This window comes from Chamaea fasciata, unplaced genomic scaffold (assembly GCF_029207755.1).
Source record: "Chamaea fasciata isolate MVZ Bird 193981 ecotype frontalis unplaced genomic scaffold, bChaFas1.0.hap1 SCAF_1, whole genome shotgun sequence".
Lineage (NCBI taxonomy): Eukaryota > Metazoa > Chordata > Aves > Passeriformes > Sylviidae > Chamaea > Chamaea fasciata.
In genome coordinates this window covers 61,476,978-61,504,310 of record NW_027094086.1, presented here as the reverse complement: position 1 = coordinate 61,504,310, position 27,333 = coordinate 61,476,978, and the positions used below count along the sequence as shown (strand labels likewise).

The following is a 27,333-nucleotide window of genomic DNA, read 5'->3' as shown; positions in this document are numbered from 1 at the left end:
GGATGAAAACCAGTAATTTCTTATCTACCGATTCATCAGATCTGTTTTATGCTCATCACATGACATAAACATTAGTTTCTATTGTATTTTCACCAGTTACAATATGATCTCCACTGGATATACACTGTGGCTTACTGCTGGAGTCAGTCCAATAACCACTGAAACAAGACTAACTACCTCTACACTAAGGAAAATAGGTTTAAGGCAGAAAGTGAAAACTACAAATCACAAAAAGCAAAGATGACCTTGCACGACTTTAAAAAAAGTGACATTTAACTGGAGGCAGTGTACGCTCTAGAGCACACTTTGTTTTAAGCCCAAGAATTTTTCACAGGAATCATTACGCTGCATCCAAAAGAGGAACGCTTTTTCTCCTGCCGGGGCAGATTTGCAGGGAGGAGGCTCATTTCTGCATTGCTGGTCTGGCAGGCAGCAGAGCTCTATTCCTCTGATCAAGAGATCACTTTCATAACCACTTTTCTGAGGTCACAAATGAGTCTGCTGCAGTCACGCAACCCCTCGCCTACCAGAGCTTACTACAACAATACAGGTTCACGGAAGCTTTTTAAAGAGGCAGCTCATCCTCTCAACCCTCACAGATATAGGCACACGCATATTATCTTATAGGATTCCCCTAGATAAGTCATTTTATTTCTGTTTGATCAGGGAAAAACATATAGCTTCAAGTTTTATCTGGATGGAACGATGTTGCCTGAGTAGAATGAAATAAAAACTGAAGCTAAATAGCTCTACAATTCTTTTTAACTATACTGGCACCTTTTGCAAATATTTAGTTAGCTTGTTCCTTTTTATTATCCCAAAGGTTCATGTTCACCAAACAGGTGCTACTGTGAATTAGGCTAATTAAGATATTTAAAAGTCATGGTAAACAGTCAAACAAACATTAGAGTCAATAAACAACTAATACGATTTCCCTGAATTAAACATTGCCCTGCTGCACTGCTAGAAGCACAATGATAGGGAAATAGTAAAGCAGGAAACAGGCTGATGAATTGATTCTGAAGGAGTACTATGAAAGTACAACAAGTTCTAGTTAGAGCTCGTTCCTCGGTCAGAAAAGTCTACTTTATTTTAGCCGAGTATCCCAAAAACGACCAATATAGTGATCTGCTGTGCGGACACACATGGACATGCAGGTATTAGCTGGAATGACTTTGGGTGATAAGAGGCAATGGGGAATTTAAAGAAAAGAATTAAAAATAATTTCCCTCTTATGATAAGTCAACTCTACCCAATGGGGGGGGGGGGGGGGGCTTGGCCTATTTTCACAAGCAGTTAACGCTATGAAAGCAACCGTTGTTGTTTCATCATTAATTATTTGCACTAATTACCTGAAATAAAGTTTTCAAAAGCTGTAAAATTATTTTGAAGCCTACAATTAAAAAAATTATGGTAGCTATATTGCTCATTTGTATTTTGTGAGGATTAATGTGCAGATTTCATTTAATGGCAGCACAAACAGGCTTGCCCAAACCAGCTTTATAATCCAGCTTAAATAAAGTAACAATAGGAATGAGGGCACAGCACTAAGCCTGGTGAGGACTCACAGTGTGGGATGCAGTTTGCACACTGTCCTGCAAGTTCATTGCTATTATTAGACACACTAAACAGGTGAAAGCTTGTTGAGGTGTGCCCATACATGCTACAGACAGTTTCAGGGATTCTGGAGATGCACCCACAGGCGGTTAAGTACACTTGGCTTCATCCAAAATGAGGGGTTTTTACACTTTAGGCTTGACCTTGATATGTATCTTCACCCAGCAGTGGGAGAGGTCCTCTCCCATGGGCACTGCAGTTTCCCATTGACAGAAAAGATGACATCCCAGCCCAGCTTTGATATGAAATTAAGGACACCCCAAAATTTGCCTTATCTCTGCTCCACGACTGGCGCATGCTTATGGACAAGAATTGGGTTGGTAGCTGGACAGAGAATTGTGACTTTACTTCTGGTGTACCTCACTGTCAGAGCTCAGTGCTCCCACATTGCAGAGGCAGGCTTAACCTCAGGTGCCAAGCATCACTGCAGCTTCTCAGCTCAATCAAAATGTTGGTGGAGGTGATGAGACAGAAACATCAGTCTGTAAAGGGAGAGTATTGACAGCCTCAAGGGCAACAGTACCAGTGCAGACAAAGATGCAGGCATTTTTGAATATAAGTCACACTTTAAAAGAGTTCTGAGACTTCTGAAGGTGTTACCTTTAGTCTTATGTTATTGATTTGTGCCCATTCACTTACCACTGCAACCACTTCCCGTGGAAATGAAAAACATACAGGATCAACTCTTGCTTAAACAGACTTTGTCCTTGTTTATGAACTATGGCTAAAGCACAAGAAGTTTATTTAGAGAAAAATAGCACTGGATACGAATGTAAGTATTTAATTAACATGGCAGTTTTTCCTTTCCACCTATGGAGAGATGTGTGAGAATGCTGTTGGGCTACCTTACCTATACAAATGAATTACACTCTTCTTCTGGAGGCAGTTGGCAAAGAAATCATTGCTAACTGCAGGAATAAGTTTATGTATGGGCATTTAAGGGTAAACAGCTGCTAGAATACTGTTGCTCAGTCCTGTTCTGCATGCCATTCTGGCCACAGAGCTGGTACCTAAGAAGTCTTGTCTTTCTGAGGGTCCTTTTTATAATCCCTATTATATGAAAGCAAAATATCTCTAATCTTTTATCAATAATATGCCCTCTCCTACTCAAAGACAGTGTAGTCAATTGCTCCATTTTCTAAGGAGATGCAAACAGGCAGCTAATACATGTGTCTAAGTCCCACTGGGTCTCCAATTCTAGAGGGAGAATTAGTCAGTAATTTAGTATAGTGAAATCAGTATAAACAATGACTTCTCATATGTGAATTTCCAAAGAATAAGTGCAAGCTTTCCTCACTCCCTCCATGGCTCTTAATATCTTGCACCTGATAGCTGAAAGATCTGTACATCACCTATATATATAAGAGAACACACATCCAGTTATTTGGATTAGCTGCAAAACTGCCTTTATGTAATTTTTTTTCATCCTTTTGTGGAGTTTATTTAATCTGAAAATTATCCAGAGAAATTTAATAGAGTTCACTGATACCCCAACTAATAATCCAAAATCAAACCATTTCAGATTAGTGTACCATAAATCATTTTTTAATGAATAAATTGACTTTAAATAGCTACTAAGAGGTATTCTTTCATTAGAAATAGGTTTAAGTACTGTGACAAATTACAGTCATTAGACTCAAACCTAAGGCTTTCTGAATAACTCGGTTATAAAAATTACAGCAAGCATTACTCACAAAATCGCTTCTACCCTCACCCTCTTCCTTTGCCCCAACATACTGTACATACTTGAAAATGGTCAGATTTTGTCTGGAAGAGGAGAGAGTCTTTTGCTACGGCAACGTAAATTAAGGTCTAGCTTGGTCAGAACCACTGAAGGATGCCTCGAAATATGCTCCTACTAGGAAGACTGAGAAGGACAGCAAATAGTGCAGCTGTAAAAATTAGTTTAAAACTAATTTTTTAGTTGTTTAGTCACTAGCTGTGACTGAACCTTCTACATGTGGTGGTTCATACAGCCTGTCCCAACACAACATAGCCTTTGCCTGACGTGGAGAATAAGAGAAGGAGCTGGAGTACCTAACGATTGCACTCCAGCCACAGCAACAGAGCCGGGAGTTGATGGATTCAAGGCAGGATGGGGCAGGCTGGGAACGGGGCAGCTGGAACATTCTTCTGCCTGATGTATTTTCCATTGGCCAGATGTTCCCCAGTTGCCATGAGCTGCGAGAGGTTGCATGCGCCAGTCCCGGAGGGTGTTCTGACCCCTGGGAAGCACTAAAGAGGCCCAGGCCTGTGCAGCATTGAGGAGGCACAAAGGTATTTTGAAGCTCTGATCCTCTCTTCTCCCACTGCGTCCCAGTGCCAAGTTCAGCTGTGGCACGGGAACTCAGCTGTGGCGCAAGATTCGTTTTGCACATTAACCCAATGAGCAACAGAACCATCTGAGACCAACACGCAGTTCATTGCTGTGAGAATAAGGCTTTAGATTTCCTGACCTATTCAAAGTTTGAATTTCCCATTCACTCCACACTCCTGTACTAACAGATGGTATACAGGGTGTAGCTTCAAAACTTCCTGCTTCAGAGCATATGCAAAGAGAACAAGAGGAGATGAATTGCACACCCCTGGAAACCTGCTCTTTATTTGCAGAATGGTGAAATTCTAAATAAATCAATTAACATGCCCAAGCAGCCCCTATCTTCCATGCAGACAGTGCTGGCTGAAACTCTTCTGCCCAAGCTATCCCTGCCATGGGGAGCTGGTAAAGCACTGGTTACAGGAGCTGACTCATTAGCTGACTAGCCCACAACCTCAGCCACAAAGGACCAAAAATGCTGGTGGTGGCATGAAGCGTGTGGGTGGGAGCAAGGAACAAGCAATCATCTGGCAGCCTAATGCAGAAGGGAGGGTTGACAACAAGCCATTATTTACTCCCCCCTCCTGCCCTAAGGCTCATCCCTCTGCTTCAGTGATTCTCATCCTCTTGACGCTGTGGTAGGGCTCTTTGTAGGGGAGGGAATGAAAGGTACATCCCCTCCCTATGGCCCATGCAATGAAAGCATCAGCAGTCTATCTGAGCTCACCACACCCAGATCTCTTAGGGCAAAAGGCCCTCATGGAGGAGAATGGAAAAGGAGTTTGCCTGATCCTGCTTTCATCCAATGGGAGATGAGAACAATGTCTTGTTGCAAAAAAAAAAAAAAAAAAAAAAGTCAGTCCGTTGCTGGAGAGGAGAGATGGAGATCCAGTTCTGGAATGGCAGATAGTAGATGTAACCAAAAGTTTTTAGGAGTGGGACAAGGAATATAGAAAAAATGGGAGAATGTTGTAGCAAAGATGGGAAAAGACAAGGGGAAAAAACCTATATGGAGAAAACAAGAAAATCTACAGAAGAGGAAGATGCAAAAAAGAAAATTTTACCAAGAAGTTAGGTGGGTTATCACTAAACAGACTGCTAGAGAAAAAGAGGTGAAAGGAAAGGAAAGTCACCAGGTTAAACAGCAAAAATAAAAAGAATAAAGAAAAGTGGCAGATTTAATTAAAACTTGACATGAAAGTACACTGATAAAATCCCCCAAATTGTTCATATGTATCCCATTATCTCCATATAAATCTAAGTTAATTTTTGAGTGTTCTTTCCCTCCAGCAGCCTCCACCACTGCTAATCTGGCTATAATAAGGCTAGTTGGTCCCTAGTTTCACTAGCACAAAACATTCTCCAGCCAAACTATTGTCATGGTGATGGTGTGACCTCACACCTCCCAGGCTTCAACCTCTCCAATGGCATTTTTGCTGTGAGTCTGAAAAATACATTTAACTTCAGGCAATATGTTTTTTGAAACACTGGGACAGATTTTGAAAGCCTGGCTTGTATTACTCCGCTAATGCCAAGGTTAAGAAAAGCATAATAAGGAATTAAGGACATGACCAGTTGTCTCCATGTTTCCTCCCCAAACAAACTTGTTGTTTTCTGAGAAGAGGCTTTTCCCCCAAATTTTGCCTACAGTAGGTCTTTCCTGGCAGGGTGCCTCAGCGGAAAGGAGATTAAGTTTCTTGATGTCCTCTTTTCTTGGAAACTTTCTGTTATGTTTCCCAGTCTCCAATACAGGCAGTTCACAGCACAGGAATATACAGCTTGAAAGTCATCCCCAACATGTTTTTCGCATGCTGTTGTATAGGCATTTGGCAAGAGAGTGATTAGGAGTCACAACACTGTCATTTGCAGCTTTCCTCTGGCTGGAGAAGCCATAAAAGTTGAACATTCTCTTCAGAGAGTCAGAAGACAGAATATCTGCTGAGGCTACAATATCTAAAGTAAGCCAGCTGACTCCTGTGTGGAGATTGTGGCTTGGCTTGACTTGACTAGATAAAGACAAGATAAATAAACTCCTCTTTTCCAAATGACCTCTTGGAACTCAGTGCCCCTGCACTAAGTGTTGCTGCAAGGGGCACATCTTCTATCCAGAAACTGACCTCTCCTCCCAGCTCATACTGACAGTGGTGTCATTCTCAGCCACCCTACTGGGTTTAAAGACACTATCAGCTACTACCATGATACTTTTAATGTATGATGGAAAAGTAACCTTCAAACTTGCACTGTCTCTGCTTTCCTAACCAGAAGTTGGGAAAAACAAATGTAGGGTGCCACACTGTCCTGAAATGATATGGCATTTACTGCCAGACTTATTAAATATTTCTAAAGTGCTTGCTAGCCTCAATAAAAATGAAGAATGTATGTTGCAATGTGCAATACCTTCAGACTCTCTGACGTGTTACTGAGTATGTTTGGCTCAGAAGAAAGAGCTCTTCCCTTAGGGGGACATATAGAACTACTTTGCTAGGGTTTAATACAGTTCTGGTGGTCCTGAAGAAGTGCTGAAAACAGTCAAAACCTCTTGAATCCACTGTAACTTGAGAGCATTCTGCACCTGGCATGACTGCACCTTTAAGAATTTTTAACGTAATTTCAAACATTGCTAATTTCCTCTTACAAATATTACTTGCTACGGGATGTACAGCCTTTTCCTATATGCTGCAGTGTAGATGCAATGTGGAAAAAGCATGGAAAGAAGAAATACAATTTCATTTTTCTCCATGTACTGTAGTGTTCCTTATAATAACATATTAGAGTATTCTCCACATAAATCCTTACATTCACCAGCTCAAGATATATTATTAAGGCTGAATTATTTGTCCTCTCAAGAAATATTTTCATAAAGCATTATTTATTGTGCCGTTTTCCCATACAAGATTTGTAGGGGTCATTTGATGGCACAACATTGGTTTAATAAATTATTTGGAAAGAAATATAGAGGGTTTGTGACAAGTTTTCACTGACCCTGATATATAACATAATACTAACACACAGAAGGTAGCATTTTCTGCACAGTTATTGAAATAGTCAGGGTAATATATAAGATTAATATAAGGTGATGCGTTTTGCAGGTATACAATTAGTAAAGTGGTTATGAAGTTCTCAATGGACTAGAAAAATAAAACAAAAAAACCTAAAATATGTTGTGTTTTGATTTAGATCTGATCTTTGTTTGTTTTCAAATCCTCTTCTTTCAGCTCTTTCCAATATGTAAATAGCCAATTCATATTGCAGGTTCAGAGGCAAATGGGAATAGTGGACATTTACTTATTATAACAAATATTTACTTCCTGTGTACCTTCAGCTTGATATATTCCATGCAGATATAAAGAGAATGCATTGAGGTGATTTCAATAGGATTTTAGGGATGTAGTAAGTTCATATGACATGTACTTTGGCAAGACTGTTGTATAGCATCAAACTTTCACAGAAGTAATGATGAGCTTCTTTAAAAGAAGTTTTAAAGTCTGCTTATAGCTTCTCTTACTGAGCATCAAAGTTTGCTGATATACATTCTTCTTCTACTTCATGAAGAGTAAAAATTTTAGAAAATTTGTCAGTTATATTATCTGCAGTATTGCACCAAAAAGTGTAATAAAATTAAAGCTAGACTTATAAAGGGAAACCTGCTGTGCCTTATCTAAAAAACTTGCATTTCATTTCATGGTGGGGAATTTTCAGAGCACTGACTAATATGTTACTGTTATATTAGATAGGGAAGAGAAGCATCTGTGTTAGTCACATGGCATTTTCTTCCAATAAAATGAAAAAGACACTAAACCAAATACAATTAAATGAAGACAAGTCCTTCAGAGTGATCCATTGAGCCAAGCTGTAGGACTATCACACAAGAAAGTGAAGCAAGCTTTGCAGAAACCAGCCCCCTGCTTGTATTTTAGATGGCTCAGAGGGCACTTTATCACTCTTTACAACCACCTGAAAGGAGAGTGTAGCCAAGGAGGGGTCAGCCTCTTCTCCCAGGCAATCAGTGGCTGGATGAGAGGACACAGTCTTAAGTTGCACTTAGGGTGGTTCAGGTTGGACATTAAGAAGAACTTCTTCACTAAAGGATCGTTAAGTATTGGAATGAACTGCCCTGGGAGGTGGTGCAGTCACAGACCCTGGAGGTGACTCCCTTTGACTGGGGGAGCAGTCAATGGCTGGACCTGATGGCCTTGGATGTCTTTTCCAAACTAAATGATTCTGAGGTTTTGTGATCCATATTGTATCAGGGTTCTCTTCAGAGCTTTGCTATGTGCTGTAGCCCTGAAGTAGCAGTAGGAAAGTGAGAAGGGAAGCTAGGAGGACAATCTCCCACGCTATTCACTAGTCGAAAACTATTTGTCTTCTTTGTCTTCAAAGTCCTATGCAATTACAGTATGCCAAACCAAATTCCTTGTTCTTTTGGATAAGAGGTATTGTCTTTCCTTTAAAACATATCTGTGTTTAAAATAAGAAACAAAGTAAATCATTTTCTTGACAGTAGAAATACACGCTTCCTCTCAGAGATGGTAATCACTCATGAAGCTGAGAACAAGTGTAAACCAAGCCAAAGTTCATGCCTGGGGGAATGCTCTCCAACCTCCCATCCGTGCATCAGTGATAAGGACAAAACCATTGCTAGTATTTTCTACAGTCACTGAAATTGCTAGCAAGTTCTGAAATAAAAATGCCATTTTTCTTGTGATGAAAACAAGTCTTGTTTCCATATCCAAGGAAAACATGGGTTACAGTGGGACTAAACTTTGAGTTCTTCCTCAGTCTCCAAGATCTAAACACAGTTTAACTCCAGAGAATTAGATCAATGAAAGTCCATTACTTATAGCACAGGATAATGGAATTTGAGCCATGGCAGACTGTGGGAGTACTTCAACAGCTGGTACCAGGCCAGGCCAAGAAGGGCCTTAGCTGCAGAGCAGGGATTAAGCAAGCACAGTTCACAAGCAAGATGAACATCACTGAATACAAAAGACAGTGTGTATATCAGTCTCCTGGATTAGATGGCCCCAGATTTTTCCTTGCCACTTGTATTTACCACATTTATTTACACATCCTTGCCACATTCATTTACATCTATGTTGCATGAGACGCACAGTATGAGTTAAGCAAAACCACTGAGCACAAAAGCCTACCAAAGCAAAATGGTTAAGAATGACTGAGCAAGCTGTAGAAAGGTGAAGACCCACACTCAGTGGCTCAAAGTATTTTAGAGACTTCACCTAGTACTGGACCAATGTAGAAGCTGTGTACTGTGGGAACACCTATAAAACCAGGCATTGTTTGCATGGCTGACCATGTGTCTGGTCCTGGGTGTACTTCTACTGTTGGTAGAAGCAGTTGAACTCTCCCAGTGCCAAATGCCCTCAGGAGAAATCTAACAAAGATTCCCCTCATGTCACTTGTCATTTCCAGCTCCCTGGTTTTCTAATCAGTCTTGATAATATCAAGAGAAACATTGAAGCCTACAGGGATGTTCATTTGGATGGCATCCATCAATAGAAAAGTTGTATGAGATACAGATCCAGAATTACAAGAGGAAATTCTGCAAGAAGAATCCTAATGATGGTGTGTTTCCCAAAGACAGCATAAAATCTGTGTAGTCCAACCTTTCTCAGGCAGGTGCCTAAATCAGTCTAACAGCTCTGAGTTTGTTATAGCTCTGGTAAAATAAACAACCCACAGTACATGACACAAGCACCCAAGGAGCACCAGAAAATATCTGAAACTTATTTATAACTGAAGCTAAGATCCTTCATTTGCCACTACTCAAAAAAATAAGTATTGAATTTAGATCCAGTCTCAGAACATCACACTGTACACAGTGTTGCACAGACAGGTTCCCTTGGTCTTCAAAGGTTGTGGGAATTAACTTAAAATTGTCTTGGTCTTCCTGAATATAGGTTCATTCTGAAGTAAATCCTGCTTGTAAATCGACCCTCGTCCTACAAAACTTGTCTTGTTTGCAGGAAACTAAAGAGAAAGCTGGCCAGGACAAGGGCGTACACCCTCTTACAAGACACCACAAGCAGACACAGTTCTCCTCCAAGAGAAGAGCAAAGGCTTTCCAAGGACAGAGAGATCTCCAGCTTATGCAAGAGGACCTGTAGTATGAAACAGGCTGTTATTGTCACATGGAATGAATGGCGTTCCCAGGAAACCAGGGGAAGAGAAAATAGCAACCCATTAGTATAAGCAATATGTCCCAATAAAATAGTCTTTCTGGAAATTATATATAATAAAAAATCTAGTCAAAATAATCCAAACTAATGTTTGAAAATGGGTGATGTGGAGAAGATCCAATTTGCAGTGGCTTCTCTAGAAAGGAGTCCTGCCAGATTTCAGGGATGAATGAATGCAGCTATCCTGCTTAAAGTCTTGACACTTGTACTAAAATTTCACTGTTGTAGTATTTTAGCCCTTGATTAGACCATGATTTGCAGACAGTAGGTCTTCCTTCAACAATTTACTTATATACCACTCATGCAGCAGAAAGGTATCTCCTTTTTTCATTTACTGTATTGCTAAAAATATGGCAAAAATAAAGAGCAGTAGAGAGTGGAAAACGTTTCTTTCATGAACAGCCCATTTTTGGTCAAAACACTCCAAATATTGGTGCAATTTGAATATGCCAATTCAATACAGCCACAGGAATAACCTTACCTGCTACCCACTCTGACCATGAATATTTCTTCTCAAGGTACAAGCCATTGAATATGCTGTCCTAAGAAACCCAAACAACTTAAATGCTTACAATCTAATTAGATACAACTGTGGACTACAGCAATACATATGCTAAAGACATTTTGTATGTGTTCAAAAAGGAAAGTCCTCATTTCTCTTCAAGAAAGAAACCATTCAGACATCCAGTTTCATAGGACAGGACTGGGAATGCTCTAACTCATATGTCTTTAAAAACCAAACTTCTAATTGTTAAAAACCTCACGTACATTGGGCAATTCTTGACTCCAGGTATAAGCTTCAACCCTAACTAATCAGAGGAACACAGCTTGAATCCTTGATTTGTGTCTCAAAGTACAGGTTTCATTAAAAAAAGTTTGGGGATAATCTGAAAGCCTCTAATTATTTATATAATGGAAATCTGTATATAAGTCATATGAAGAAAAGATTGGTAGGAATGAGGAGATGGAATCAAGGAAGTATAATTTTCTCCTTGTTGTTGTTGTTCATTCAGGCATTTTATCCTGTTCTTATAAATCTTTCTTATAATACTTATTGGTATTTCAGGTTTTTTTGGTTTTTTTTTTCCTATAGCTGTTCTAAATATATCCATTATAAAGGACCTGGAGAGAGTCCAATGAAAGGACACAAAAATGATGAAGAGACAAGAGCACTTCTCCTATGAGGAAAGGCTGAGAGAGTGAGAGAGCTGGAACTGTTCAGCCTGGAGAAGAGAAAGCTCAGGGTGGATCTCATCAGAGTGTATAAATACCTAAAGGAAGGCTGGAAAGAAGAGCAACATTCTTTTCAGAAGTGTCCAGTGACAGGATCAGAGTGAATGAGTACAAAGTGAAACACAGGAGGTTCTCTCTGAACATCAGGAAACGTATTTTCACTGTAAGGGTGACCAAGCATTGGCTGAGGTTGCCCAAGGACACTGTGGACTCCCCATCCTTAAAGATACTCAAAAGCCATCTGGACATGGTCCTGGGAAACTGGTTCTCAGTGACCCTGCTTGAGCAAGGGGCTTGGATCAGGTGACCTCCAGAGGTTCCTTCCATCTTCAACCACCTGTGGATCTGTGATTCACTAAGACTATGGTTTAAAACTTGAGGGAAAGCTTCAGGCTACTGAAACTAGCTAACAAATGAAAGATTAATTTTTCCCACGGATATGGATCCAGTATAGGCCATAACTGTAATAGTAAGCTCAACCACATGAACTCAGTTTCCGAATCAGTTAGATCTTGTTGTGGAAAAGTTTTCCATGCTTATTTAAAGTAAAATCTAAAAAACATATTTATTCCAAAGAAGCAGAATTTGTCAATCCAGGAAAAGAATAATTACTGAGAGTTTGAAAAGAAAACTCTGGGAAAACAGAATTATTAGGAAGAGATTGTAGAGTAGAAAGGGATGACTGAGAACCACAGTACATGCACTGCAGAGAAACCTTGGATCCTCAGACCAGGAGCTTTGGTTCAGGTAAGCAGCACTCCTACAGCACTGTTGATCAGCAATACACTGCAGATTATGCACTAAAAGCAAGATCACTCTGTGCTGCCTTACCCATCCTCAGGTTTTAAGACCTTAATTTTCTCTGTCACTGGAGTATCATGTATGTCACACCAGAAACAGGTCTGCAGTGGGGGCTGCAGCATTAATATTCAAATATCACAATAAATAATAGTCTAAATGGTCTAATGAATGAACCTGAGGAATCTCAATCACAGCTGTATGCTTCTGACCTAGGAGAGTAACAGCCTTTGCACACTGGAGGAGGAAGACAAAGCTGGAAAACACTGCAAGTAATTGAGAATGCTGAAAATCAGGCCAGCTGGGAGGAATTCTGTATTGCATTCTTCTTAAAGGAGATAAATTCAATTTCCGTTAAACGTAAACATTGATGGGAATTGGTTCACACCAAACACTTAGACGAGTAAAAGGAAATGACCCACTAATATAAATGCTGAATCAGAAGAAAGAAACCACACAGTGTGTGCTACCCTGTCAGAAAAGAGGAAAAAAAATAAAAAACCTAAAAAACCTTTAAAAAGTTATACATACATACATACATACATACATACATACATACATATATGTATATGAGAGGTTTATATGAAGGGAAGAAATGGGTTAGAAGGACATAGGGCAGGTTGGTGAAAGTGACCAGAAAATCCCGGAATCATTGGTTCTTGCAGCCGCAGCCATCCAAGCCACGACATTGGAAGACAGAGGACCAACAGGAGGGACACTTCAGTTCACCTGGAAAAATCTTAGAGGACACATACCTAGGGAAAAAAGAAGCTGGATGTTTTTTCAACAAATCAATATACAGGAGATAAGTGTAAATTGCCTCAGTGGCAGTGAAGAATGGGAAATGTAAGAAAAGACTGCCTTAACAAAATCTTGAGTTCTTCAGCGACTGGAATCTCACAGAAAATCTCTACTAAAAATGAATAAAATGAAAGACAAATGTATAAGAAGAGAAACAGAAAAGCCAATGTATAATATCAAATGTAGCAAGGATGGAAAGGTTATAAAAATCATGTGGGAAGCTCTTTAACCATACAAAGTTGGGAAAATGGTTTTCTGCTGCTCAGCAGAGGGGGAGCTACAGACAATGAAAACAAAAATGTTTAGTGCTTATTGCCTCTTTTTGCTTCTGTCTGCTAGGATCACCTTCATGGCTGTAAAAGCTGAGGTGCCACAAAAAACAGAGACAATTTTTTTTTTTTTTTCTGCAGAAGGGGAGCTTAAACTGAAGCAGGAGACTACCAGCTTGGATTTTAGGGATTGCAAAGGAAGGTGTTAAATCAGCCATGTTGCAGATTTGCAAAAATATTAGACAATGACCTTCAGGTTAAGGCATAGCTAATTCTTTTCTCAGGAAGGTTCACTACAGGCTTGTTTCCTAAAATTTTTAATTATACGTGGAAACAGATGAACTAACATTTGCAGACAAATTTCTCAAACTATACTGTAATTCAGTTTACAATCCATATATAACTTTGGACTAAGGCAGGTCAAACAACATGTCTCCATGCTTGACTGTCACTAATTTTGCAAAGAGCTGGATTGCAGTTTAAATATGAAACCTACAGAAACTTTTAAGATATTTATTCAGAGAGTTCATATGTGACTCTCAACAGTCCATATTTAGTCATCCATAAATCTATCAGATTTTTAGCTTTCAAAATCAAACGAAGTATAGAAGTAAGTAAACACAGAGAAGGCGCTGAAATCTGCAATAAACACAGAGATTCAAAATAATATGTGAGGGAGATTTCTGTTGGGAAGACACCGCTTTTGTGCATGCATGCATGTCTCTGTTTTTGCGTATGTATATGTGAGTGTGCAAAAAAATGTCCAGATGGGCAAAATAACAAGCAATTGAATTAAATTATGCTTTATATAAATTATGTAGTAAAGGATTTAGAATAAAAAAATTCATCCATATTGAGGTCTCTACATTTCCTGTCTAAGACTATACTCAACATCAGCTATCTTTTATCAAGAATGATTATGGCTAAAGGGTCTAACATTAATGAGTGAGATGTTAAAGGAAAAGTTTGAGTTGCCTGTTGATACAAGGTTAGTTATACTAACAACTGAAAGATGAGGAGCTATATAGCCCTAGTTGTAACTGTGTTGGTCTATCTAAATTGTTGTAGCTGGTTTTCTTACAAGGACTGGGAAACACAAGTTAGCCCTCTCTCGGAAAGGACCTGAGCTGCTAACAGTTCTGACATTTATTTACTAAATCATTACCTGTACTAGAAGGGAACAAGTTAAACAACCAACAAAGTGGGGTTAGTTTTGAAGTGGGGCAAGACCACCCTTTCCCCACCAGTGGAAAAACTGAGAAATAGGAAGTATTAAAGGCTGTATTGTCAAGAGTGGCAAAGGAAGACAGACTACAATTAACCAAGATGGAACATGCCCAAGACAGAGGCCCAGCAAACTCAAGTGGTCACAGACACTAAGTGCTACTCCATGCTCACAGGAGCCCCACACAAAGCAAATCTTAGTTAGGGCCAAATGACAGTCACAGTTTCCTGTAGCAGTTGATGTCTCTCAGTCATCAACTAATCCTGGTTCAGACCCAGCTGCTTCATACACGAGATCTGGTGAGATTGAAAGGTTATTGCCGCAAGCCGTTTTGCAGTGCTTATCAGGAAAATGCAAAATGACTAAATGCCTATAGCCTGGGGGGAGCGGCACTATTAATAGAGCCTCTGCCAACTGATAACAGAGACATGAAGAATCTCAAACAAGTAGACAGAAGAATTGTTCAGAAGCAAAAGGAAAACATTTCTAAGAACGAGGGAGGAAATTCACCACAATGACTTAAACTGAATCCTAGGAATATCTGTCAGGTCTAAATTTTGGACAGGAACCAGGCCTTTGCTTCAACAACTCAAGTAAGATGAACTGGCCATATGCTTCAAGGTGCTAACCCCTAATGGTAACTAAAATGGGGATAAATGACTGATGGATGTTCTCTATGCACTAATACCTAATTCTCTGCAAAACCATTTTCACACTTGAAGTCAATAAGGTGAGGTTACTCCCTCCAGTTGGTTATTGATCTTCATAAACACGTTTGTGCTGCACACTGACTATGGCAGAGTAGCTACTAAAAGGACACCTAGTGGTGAGTAAATGAGTGTGCCCAGAAACCTCTGGCACTGTTCAAGGTGTGCCACTGTAATTGGCATGGGAATTGCTAGCCTGTTACGGGTTGAATACACAATGTCACATATGAACTTACATGTCAACTAGCACTACTCATTTATGTTTTTAAATGGCAAGCAATATTCTTAAAAGCATCTTTTAAAAACCTGAAATTTAAGCTTAACTTCCTCAAAACTCAGAGAACTTTTTTTTTTTTAAAAAAAAAAAAAGATGCACAGTACTGTCTGTAGCACACTACAAAACTGAATGTACTGAATCTCCACTGCATCCACTTCAGGAATATCAGATAGCTGAACGAAACTCATTACAGATACGTTTTGGTTGATATGCAAGCCAAATCTCAGCTTGGGCATCATCATTCCTTGGTTCCTCCATTGTGTCACTCTAAAATATCCTGAGCATTTCCTTCCCTTCTCATCTTTTCCTCCAATGAAGCCAAACAGCCAGAGAATATAAAATTTTACACATTTGAGCCAACTTTATTTTTTGGGGGGTTGTTTGTTTGTTGATTTTTTTTGCCCATGCAACTTTTTAGTCACTGCTTGCCTCTGTTTTATTCCAAACCCTTTAATGTGTACTAATGCCCTTGTGACCAGGAGAGGCCCACAACAGAAAGCTCTATTCCAGATGGAGTCATACTGGTCTCATGCAGAGAGGGAGTATAATCTTTCTGTGTAGTGACATGCTGCCTCTGGGCAAACAGACCAAAATCCACACTTTGCTTTCTTCTTTATGTCAACATATCGTATTACAGGCATGGAACAACTTGCTGACCACTGTCCCTCTTTCATTATTGTTTTTATGTTCTCTTTTCTAGGTTTGTCTTTTCTATTGAACATCAGTTTCTTTGTACTAATTTTCCCTGAGTGAATTAGTACAGATTTACTAAGCCATTTTTCCAGATACATTTTTTATCCAATTTTCTAACATCTCTGTGTGCCACTGATCTGTTCTCTGTCCTCAGAATGTTTATAAGCTCCCAATTTAGTGCCATCCTTTGATTTAAAAAGCCACAAACAATCCATTTCTGCTCTTCTATCCTCTTTCATCACAACAAAGATTGAAATGCTGGGATGAATATGTTTGTTTGGTTTTTTAGGTGACTTGCTACCAAAGTTTTTTCTTAAAAAATACCCCAAACAAACAGATTCTGCCTTTTTTCTTCATAATTACACATAAGTAGATCGTGATGTTCATGAGGAATGTGGTAGATTCTGCCCTTACCCAAATATTTGCAACCATTCCTCACGCAGCTCAGGTTCCACAGCTCACCTCTCCTCCACTTCACCCTTCTGAAGCTCCAGCTTGCTCTCTTGTCTTAAAACGGCATGTAGTTTCCTTCCTTTACTATAAACAATGCTTTCTGTAACCTTAGTTTCATGATGTAAACATTTGAAAATAAGAATGAGGGGAACACAAGCTATGTGTTCAATTAGGTAATTTGGAGGTTAAATTAAATGAAATCTCTCAAAACATGGAACACGGAACATTTCAACATAATGCAGCCTGGCTTTACTTGTTTTCCTTTCATCTCATCCCTTTAAAAAAAGAAGACAATGGATCTTAGAAACTCTGGCAGAAGAGTAGTAAAGGCAGCTGAAGAGATATTATTGCTTGTGAATGCAAGAGAAATGCAAGTCAGGCTTGGAGGAAGAGGCCATAGCATTCAGGTATGTCTTTAGAGGGAAAGAGAGGCCCTCTGTCAACTACAGGATGCTGGAGGCTGGACAACCACCTGCCACAGCTGACAGAGGAGGCTCCTCCTATCAGTGATATCACCCTTTGTAATCTCATGTCAGCCTCGTAAAATGCCCTGCAGTCTGCCAAAGTCTCTTCAAGCTGGACTTCTTTTATACTAAAATGCATTTTAAAAGCAAGAAAGCAACCAAAGGATGTTATTCTTTGGTTAAAGGAAAAAAAAAAAAAAAGAAAAAAAAATATATATGTACGCACTGCCCATCATAAGGAGTAGTAACAGGAAGAAATAATGAAGAGTAATAAAGGAAAAATAATGTCCATAAAATACTTCTGTTTATCTCTGCAGCCCACCTGTAAGTTTTGGTCAACTATACGCCTTCGGGTACAGGAGGTTTTTTCCTTTTTCTTTGACAAGAGCTCTAGAGAGGATTTCCAAGATTAAATCACTAATCTGGATTTTGCTCTTGTGAACTCCTCAGCAACTAAAGAAACTCAGAATATCATCAAATTTGGAAGAATTCTTTTTACGTGCATCTGAAAATGCACATTTGGCTTTCACTTTGTAGTGTGCCAGACAACTATTCAAATGAAGTGTAGCCTAGTACTTTGAATGTAGCCTTTAAACTTTGAATCTCTCTTATTCTGAAAGACAGCGATCATTTTGGCTTTTCAAGTGAACTCATTTCCTCCTGGCGTACAGCAAATATAGGTAATACAGTAGTTGGTTAACTTTCACATCATACTTAAACAGCCATTTTGAACTTTCATAATAGCAGCTTCAAATAGAGAATTCAAATTATTAACAGGTATTTTTCCCATTTGCCCCAAGCTTCTTTCCCAGTTTAGTGATTTTACAGTTGTGTTTTCCCATTTTCTAAAGCCTGCTGATGAAAGATGGATGTTAACCCACTATTTGGTGAAAACCACACAAACTACATAAGAGGAAATGAAAGAAATTTCCAATGCAACATCCCATGGACAAAATTAATTTATCAATAGATTTTTTTTCCCTACCTTTATAAATATAATAGAATTTATTGCTTTTACTCAGGATTAGTATAAAGCAGTAATAAATTAGAAGGATGCTTTTCAAGGGGATGCTGTGATCTTAAAGAAACTTACCTTGAAAGAAACTTTTGACTCGGAGATAGCTGACACTAAGGCGCAAGACAGAAAGTTTGTCCAGCTTGGATACGATGTCAGGTGGAAAAGGAAGGAGGCTGGCCAGGTGGTCCAATTCGGCATTCAGACGGTCTCTGTGCCTCTTCGAAGGGTTTGATTTTTCATTCCCAACTGCAGGCCTTCTGTGGTGGAGAACACATTTTCGATTACCTGTTTTACTTCCAGAGACTGAGATGCTGTATGCAATTAAACGATAACAGGAATACTTTCCTTAGCTTCTATGAAAATCTTTAAAGTCTCTGTCCTGACAAAAAGAGATTTACCATTCTGCATTTGCCTTGGTGCAAAGACACAGGCTTTGTCTTCTCTTTTCATATCAGGCAAAAAGTGAAGAACTGGTCTCTTACTCAGGACCTCTCACCTTAGGGAAGTGGGCACTATCTTCATGTTCTAGTCAATAACAAGAAAAGCAATTTCTCATCTTTATTGTACAAATGAGGGGCAGAACAGCAGGGGAAAGTTACCGTGACTAATGCATGAACCCATTCAATACCCTCTGTATTCATTCAAAACATCTTAGTTCCCTCCATTTAATGACCCAAAGTTAACCTGTGGGTCAGGAGATAATTAGGAAAAGAACCTGTCTGTAGACTTGAGTTTAAAAAGTATGGAAGACATGGTGACGAGAGCTTCTTTCCCCAAGCTCAAAAATCTTGTGCACATTCTCACTTTTACCTTCCTACACCAGTATTAACAAAGATAAGAATTTGGCTGCTTAAGGAGATTTATATTCCTCACAAAGCATAAAGATTAAAGTTACTCAGCTTTCTAGGCCAAGCAAGTCCATTCCCTCTTTCTGCTCCTCTTATGTAATGGACAGTACTAGGGAACCTAGAAAACCTGTAGTGAAAATTCATTAGGATGAAATAAATCACAGGTGAGGAACCTCAATTTCAGAATGTCCACAGATATTCCCAGAGAACGTGCAAGATGTTCTCATGAGGGAGTAAAGGAAAAGCTGGTGCCTTTACACACAGAAATGGGCACCTTATTTCCAGCATGATGGTGAGTGGTGATCAATGCTGAAGCACAGACTTTTCTATTAAGCAAGAAGAGTGGGAGGTTGAGAAGGTGGTTCCTTTCAGTAGCCAGCTATTGCTGGACCCAGCAGTAGTCAAGTGCATTATCCAGGTATGAGCTATGGGACACTTGAGCCATAAGCTACTTGGATACTCAAGAATGGGAAATGCCAAGTAAGAAAACTATGGTTGTTTTAACAGTTTCTGCTTTCACTTCACTGAATCCAAGGATCATAATCTTAAGTAGCTAGCTGACATTCCAGTGGACAATGACAGTAAAAACTAATTATTTGTCACACTTTATTACTGCCTTTTCATTTGCATTTTAAATGCTACACACATTTATTACATTTTTCAATCATAATTTTAATTTTGAGCATTAGCATTCACAAGATGGTTAAGGTGTTAAATTACAACAGTATTAATTTGTCATTGCAGTCATTCTAAAACAAATTTGGCTTAGGAATTAGTAAAAGAATAGAAAAGTAAAAAAATCAGTTTTTTGAACAGCAGTTTTGTACGTGTGACTGCTGCTAACTGAAAACCTCTTAAAGCAAATCAGGTATTAAAAAATCATTGTTGCTTTCAAGAATCTCACTTCAAGAGAACAGAATCAGTGAACACAATCGACAGAAAAAAATTTGAGGAAGGTTTCACTGAAAATAAGTCATTTCTGCTATTTCATTCAAAATTACCAATACTAATATGTGGTTCTTCAATAACACAATGAGTTGCTTCCAAAGACGTGGAGAAGATTTTTCTGACTGGGGTAAATGAACGACTTTCGTATATTAGAGAGAGAAAATACGAGAACAAAGAATGCAATCAACAAAGAAGGAATAGTGTTTATAGTGTTTTTTAATTTTTCTGAGCTAACTGTTTTTCCAGTAAACCTTGAGGCTCAGCCATCCTATGGCACCAAAAGGATGGCTGATCTATGGAAAGCAGTAATTTTATGGGAACACAGCCTATAGCTGAGCAGAAGCTAAAGAACATAAGCTTTTGCTTACCAGTCTTTATATCTGACAAACCAGCTGAAGGAAGGAAGCAATGTAGGACAGAAGAAATTAATTCCAATAAGGAAAATTTAATTGATGAGTTCAAGAGGTAAAAATTGTCAAGAATAATATGAAATAGAAATAGAAGTTGTTCAAGCCTATTTACCACATAAAATAGTGACTGCTCTAAGCCAGAGAGGAATGGTTTGAAGCAATTAGGTGGTCCACCTTTATACTGAGTGCAAGGAATAGTTTTCTGGAGATGGCAGGGAATGGTGTAGAAAGATTATGGGAGAAAGTTCAGGACAAAGTCTTCCTGAAAACTCAAGGAAATGATTCAGTAAGGGAGTGAATCTAAACAAACAGGGGTTTGATGTAAATGGTAGTAAGGTGCCAAGTGGATGTGATTTTAAACAATGTGAGTTCCATGGAAAGGATCAGTTGACTAGCCGTAAACAGAAAGGCACAGGCAGAGAAAATCTTCAGTGGGCTGCTTTGAGGCAAATGAAAATTCTAGCCTTTATTTTGAGCTGAAAGTACATGGTGCTTGTTGTGTTTGTGTTAAACTCAGGACTGTCAAACTGTAAACAGAGACGTAGGAGTCACTTGATCCCTCATTTACTCTGCTTTCCATACAACACTGCTCCAGTAAAGGAGCACGTGTAATTAAAGCAATAAATCTGGCTTTTCTTTCTTCAACTTGTTAAACTGCCTGGCAGTAACAAGAACTTGTACCTGTGCAGGACCCACATTGGCAGTCCCATGTGGTGGGAGCTGTGTGGGAGCTGGTGTGGAGAACATTTTCTCTTCCAGTGGTACACAAGGCATTGAGCCATTTCTGCATTAGTGATTCAGTGTGCCCATGACACACAGACCACCACTAGTGTAAACCAGTTTGGTGAGCTCGCAGAGGAATTTCCTGCAGCTACAGCTCTGTCTGCTGTTCCCTACCCTCTGCAGAGCCCTACCCTGTTAATGGAAACTTTGCTCTGAATGAGTTTTATAAATGTGCCAAATTGTTAAACCAGCAGAAGACCTGAGTTAAGCCAGGTCTAATCATTTACCATGACAGCAAGCTTTCAGTAAGAAGGGAAAGGGAAGAGAGACCATGAGATGCAAAAGATAGGCTGAGAGAAAAGTAACAACAGATAATCGTTATGAGAGTACTGACCAGCACCCTCAGTCACTGAGTATTGTATATGTTGTATATGTTGTATATATTTTATATATATTGTATATATAATCACTTGGACATTGTATAGAAATCCTGGAAGAACTGAGGTCCAGTGGCAGCCGTGTGTGTGTGGATGTCCACCATCTCCTATGAACCAAAAGGACAGAATAAGAGAAAGCTGCTTGATGGAAAGGCAGCCCTTTGCCACCTTCTATGTCTCTTCTGTGTCTTCACAGCAAGGAAAGGTGAAAGCAGAACTAATGGTCAAGAAGACAGAACACCAGCAGAGCAGATGAGAGCTGGGATATTGAGGTACCAGGCAAGAGGAAGAGCTATGCCACAAAGGGCCTTAAACTGAGAACTAGGAAGCAGGAGAGAGCTGCCCCTCCCAAGGTCTCTGTTTACCCTGGAAATGGCACGGTTCTGGCTGAATTGGTCAGTCTTGAGCAGTTATAGATACACTCAGAGCTAGGGCAGGTGTAGTAGCCTTTAAAGAGCTGTAAAACATTACAAGAAATGTTTTGTAGAGGGAGAGGTTTTTACAAGATGCCAGGGTTTGAGATGAAGAAGTGGCTGAAATTCTCAAATGGTAACTGTCCTGAAGCACTGCCTTAGCACTTTTAAGTATTTATTTCAACACAGTGATTTTAGGTTGAGGTTAAAGACAAGATCTCTTTAATTTCCAGATGCTTGAATTACCAGTAAAATGTTAGATTTCCACAGGAAATAAACACTTGGTAGAAAATGTTTCCTTTAGTCAAAATGCCAGCTGCCTGCCTGAAGAGCATATCTGATGGAAAATTTTCAATCTGTCTGAGCTCCAGGTGTTTGAACTGTGTCCATAAACGCCAAAATTCTTCAGTGTAGATCACATTTAATGGGACTTGTTTGGAAGTTTTTGGGCACAAAAGGAAAACAGATATGGTTTTTTAATTTTCTTGCATGTATTAAAGTAGGACCTGAACCTTATATGTTATCTGAAGAATGGCAACCAAATGAAGATAGCTACTGCTAGTTCTGTGTAGAAAGCAAGACTGAAACATATTAGCTCCTCCCAGTAAAATTTTCCACACATTCTTCCACTGTCTTGTGGGTTTCTGTATTTTCCCATGGACCTTTTTTATACATTTTCATTGCTGTTCTGTAAAGCCACCTCATAATAAAATTTCTGTGCCTGAAAATCATTCATGAACATAATGAACAGTATCATTCTGTGATATCCTGGCTTAAAAGCCAGCAGCAGGATCATCACCTGGTTGACAGTCTGATCATGGAAAGATTATGTAGAGTCGGAGAGCTGGCACTTGGAATGCACTGAGTATGGGAAGATATAAATGTCCCAGTTGTTCTGCAGAGGGGAAAGCTGCACCTCTGTCCTTTAAATTTCGACCTTTGAAAGCACTAATCCCTGAATCCCTATTGAAATCCAAGTATCCTGCTCACACTAAGGCACCTGAGCTCACTTATACTTTTGTTAAAAGAAAGGTAAATTCTACAGACTACTTACATTAAAAAGAGAAGACTGGCCAAAGAATACAAATCAACTTTATTTCCTGTGAAAAATCAGGTTTTACAACTGAACAAATCCTCCCAGAAGGGGTGCCAGTATCTACCTTGATTCACTGGCAGAATTATAGTGGGGAAAGTACAACAAGGCTGTGGAGGAGAAAGTGCTGAGCTGTCAAAAAGGAGAAAAAAGCTGTAACAAAGATGGTATGACATGGATTAAAATAATGGTTAAATATGCTGCTCAGTTGATAACCTTTGTCTGCCCATGTAAATTCAAGATAAATTATTCAAGGTAGCATAACAGTAACCTTGGAGTCCTGAAATGTCAGTAAAACCAGTAGGACTAAAAGGCACTGACTGGGAAAGGAGCTGTGTCAGCCCGTCAGTCTGGGGCATTCAGAGCCTCTTTAGAGGAAAGTCCCCAAGTGAAGGAAAACGCACAGGAAAGGCTTACCAAGACCAAGCCCACAAACAGATAAGGTTTGAGGAAGAGACCAGTGTTGCTAGGAACTTAGAAATCATCCTCAGCAAGTGGTAAGTAACAAACCACAGAAAATGGAGTGCTGTCTCCAGTATGGGAGTTCAGTATTCTAACAATCTGAACAGTTCCCTTTGTTTTAACCCATGTTTCTTACTCAAAATTGTTCATGTCCTGGCTCGATAAGTTCATGCTCAGGTACCTGCACTGCAGCATCATAGAAAAGCTATTTTCAGGGCAGCATTACCTGCAATGGTTCCCAAGATGAAAACTTGGTTGTGTAAAGTAAATGAGAATTTGTTTCTGAGCACTGAGCATATTAAAGCCAGAACTCCAAAAAAGGCTGATGAGGTAATTTCCGTGATTTGCTAGCAGGTAGTTTTTTAGCCATTGCATTTATCTAGAAGCCATCTTTGAGAGGAGTTCTAGCTAGCATGTGAACTCCAAACATAAGCTTAATGTTTCTCAAAGCAACTGCAAGTCTCCTTCCTTTTTCACAAAAGTAATGATCCATAAACAGTTCTGCATAGAGGTAATTTAATGTACTGGAAATGTTCCATCCCTCTTGTAATTGTTATAAAATCAAATATCCCCATCCATACTGAAAAAGTAGTGCAGAAATCTTACATATATTTTGAATTCAACACTTAGGATTTTTGCAGGAACAATTATTTGCTTATGCCATTATCTTTGTATATTGAAATATGAAACATTTTATACTAAAAGAAACAATTTTTCAAGTGGGAACAAGTGATTCATGAGCAAATACTGCCCAAAATCCAAACAATATAAACAGATGTCATTAAAATGTTCAGAGAAACTCCCCTTTGTGTTCAGACCAATATGTACAATTTTAAGCCAAGTGGGTTATTTTTAGAAGTTCTGAACAACTGAATAGGGAAATCTATTTTAGTTACCTTCTCATTCTTAAATTGTGTGTGAAGGCCACCAGTGCCAGTTCATAATTCTAACAGAGTAAAAATGTGTGTTTCATAAGCATATAATCAAGTGTAACACAGAAAATTTGGGATGATTACATTAAAAAGCTTTATTTCACAGATCAGTTTATGGCATCTGGAAATAATTTACATTTGAGTGATAGCAACCTTTTTTTCCCCCTTCCCATTTCAAGCATCTTGTAGTAACAAATTTCGATTGCATTTCTTCTTTTCCTGCTTTGCATTCACATACACAATTCCTCTCTCCCATTTTTCTCCTAATGAAAGTGATCTCGTAGTAAATAGAAGCCTGAAAATTATGTGTTCTATATACAAAAAGTGAGTCACCAGTCTGCTCTTTCAGTTGGCTGAACTGACCCACTTTCCTGGCTTGCACATGTTGGGCTCAGCAATGCCCCACACAAGGCTAAGCCCAGGAAAGGGGAAGCGGGGAGTGCAATGCCAGTGCTCTGGTGCCACTCAACACATGGCTTCTCAAAAAGCTCCTTGAACAGGCAGCAGGAAACACGGAAGCATGAAGGTGGCAGCCACCCCTCCAACCCACTGCCCAGCTGACATTTAGTCCACCAATGTGTTCTGCCTACGAAAGGGCACTGTCCTTCTCCACTCTCCGCTTTCCATGGCAGCACCATGGTATGCAGCACAACCACCACTGGCCTCCTCCTGGGATACCTAGTGATGGGTAAGGATCATTTGATCCAGGCTTGACATCCTTTCTGGAGACATCATACCCATGAAAAGCCAGCCTCCCAACCAACTCTCATTACAGAGAAGAAGATTAGGTCTCTCCTGTGTCAGTGGACAATAGGAGGAAGGGAACCCTTCTTCTACCTCATTTCTAGTCCATATGTTTGCGGGGAGATGTCTCCTGATGAATATGATACTTAACTGTTTTTGAATGGGTTTCCTCCTTTTCCTCCCAGCATACAGGCATTCCCCCGGAGGAATCATGGCTTTGACACTGAAAGACAAAAGGAATAGGTTTCTTAGTTCAGAGGTTTCTGTGTTTTAGACTGCTGTTCAAAATGCCAGCACTGAGAAAGTTCCACCAAGGAAAATGTTTGTTCCTTGAGTGTGACATTCAGCAACACTAAAAAGCATGGTGGCATTAGTTAAGATAGAAGCTTACGGCTTACTTCAATTTCCTACCCTAATATTATTAGAATATTGATGTTTATGTTCAATTTTCATTTTTTCCAATTAAGTATACTATGCGTGATATAAAATGGGTATAAAATACATCCTGTTTACTGGGTATCCAAATTTTTTTTCCCTTCCAGGTTCATTTCTAAATTCAGCTAAACAAATAAGAATGAATAATACTACCCGTCATCTGCAGGGAGGATTTCACAGCTTTTAAAATACACAGAAATAGTATCTCCATTACTGACATTGTGACTAGTAGGTTGCAATTATTCTAATCAGCATTTCTCCAGATCCTCACATCCTCCTTTTTAAAGGCTGGAAATATAGCTGTCGGCAGCTCAAGATGTGACACACAGTTTTGTGGTTACCACTAGGACCCAATGCAGTGCTAACTGAGGTGCCAATTTTCACACAAAACTTGGTCTTATTGATTTATTTGGGTATGTTAGACTTAGAGATTGCAGGATGGGAAAAAGTCTTTGCATTCAGTCTGTTTAAATCTTCTGGAGATTAGCTGAATATCAAAGTCTCTTGATTTTCTGTCTGAAAGAATATTTTAGTCATGCTGAGTGCTGTTCAAAAGTGGGTGCATGCCGCCAGAGAGGTTAGTATATCTCAAGAGTAATTGCTGCTTTGTGTAAAAGATAAAATTAAAGGGAACTTCTATGTCACTGAAACAAATCCCATGCTGGTGAACATGTGTCATGTAAAGCAAATCATTAACTTACTGAGTTTAATTTAAAAACTGTTTAGAAGGGCTTTATTTTTCATTGAAAGACACCTTTCTGATAACTAGAAACCTTTCGCCTTCCAGCTTAAATTCGTTCATGGTCATTTTATGCCCATTTGTTCTTCTGCCAACATTGTCTTTTAGTTTAAATAGCTCTTCCTCCTCCATTGTGTTTACTCATTGGCATATTTTTAAATATCAGTCATATCTTCAGTCAGCCTTCATTTTTCTATTCTGGGACAACCCAAACTCTTTTATTTCCCTCTCATGTTACAAACTGATTTTTCTTCCTATCATTTTAGAGGAACAGAATTGACCCCAGTTTATTAAGCAAAATCTAAAATGTATTTCATACAGGCAAATACAGCATCCTTTGCTAAATTGAGATACCTTAGGTCTACTGTGTTTCTCTCATCTGGAAAATCAGTTATTGTGTTAACAGACAGCTATCAGGTTACTTTGTCAAGATCATTGAAATCTACATTCCATTTTTACTCCAACTAACTACAGCTGTTATTTGTTCTTTCTGTCTGAGAATTCATTCTGAAATGATACATAATATAGAGATCAGTCTAGTTGCCTTCTCTCAAATGCATGTTGTGGTGGAAACACCAGTCATTCTCCAGTTGGTGCAGTGTCAGGCATTAAGTTCTTCCAGAAACAGAACCATATTTTTCACTATTACTGGAACGATTTCCTGTGATTTCACATGGGTGAACTGCCTGTCCAAAGTTGATGAGGGATATGATACAGTGCAATAAATACTGCTGCAGGTTAAGATTATGCCACAGCCTTTGCTTAGATAAAGCCTTCGTGCTGCCTTCAAAGACCTTGTTAAATTGGTTTAATCTGCAAGTTCTTTTTTTTTTAAAACAGTCTGCCAGTTTTTAAGATTACATCTACCCTCACAGGTTTCCTTCTTCAGTTGGAAGCTAAAATGGTGTGGAGATGCCAAATGTACTGCAGTTTCTTCAGAGACCTTACATTAGCTGGTGTTTTCTTTGTATTTGTGGTGGATTGACACTGTCTGGATGCCAAGTGCCCACCAAACCCACCCTACCTCTCCTCCCCTCAGCAGGACAAGGAGAGAAAATATAATAAAAGGCCTCATAAGGA

At 39.2% G+C, this 27,333-nt stretch overlaps 1 protein-coding gene across 1 annotated transcript in view; it reads right to left on the bottom strand.

Annotated features, from left to right (window-relative positions):
* The window catches only part of AHRR (aryl hydrocarbon receptor repressor), a 63,419-nt gene extending 38,127 nt beyond the window's left edge, over positions 1 to 25,292 (bottom strand). Inside the window, exons 1-2 of the mRNA XM_066205734.1 lie at positions 25,231 to 25,292; positions 18,145 to 18,326 (exon numbers count right to left, since the gene is read on the bottom strand). Of these exons, the coding sequence (XP_066061831.1) occupies positions 18,145 to 18,326; positions 25,231 to 25,292 (244 nt within the window). The remainder of the gene's footprint in view (positions 1 to 18,144; positions 18,327 to 25,230) is intronic.
* Between the last annotated feature and the right edge of the window lie 2,041 nt (positions 25,293 to 27,333).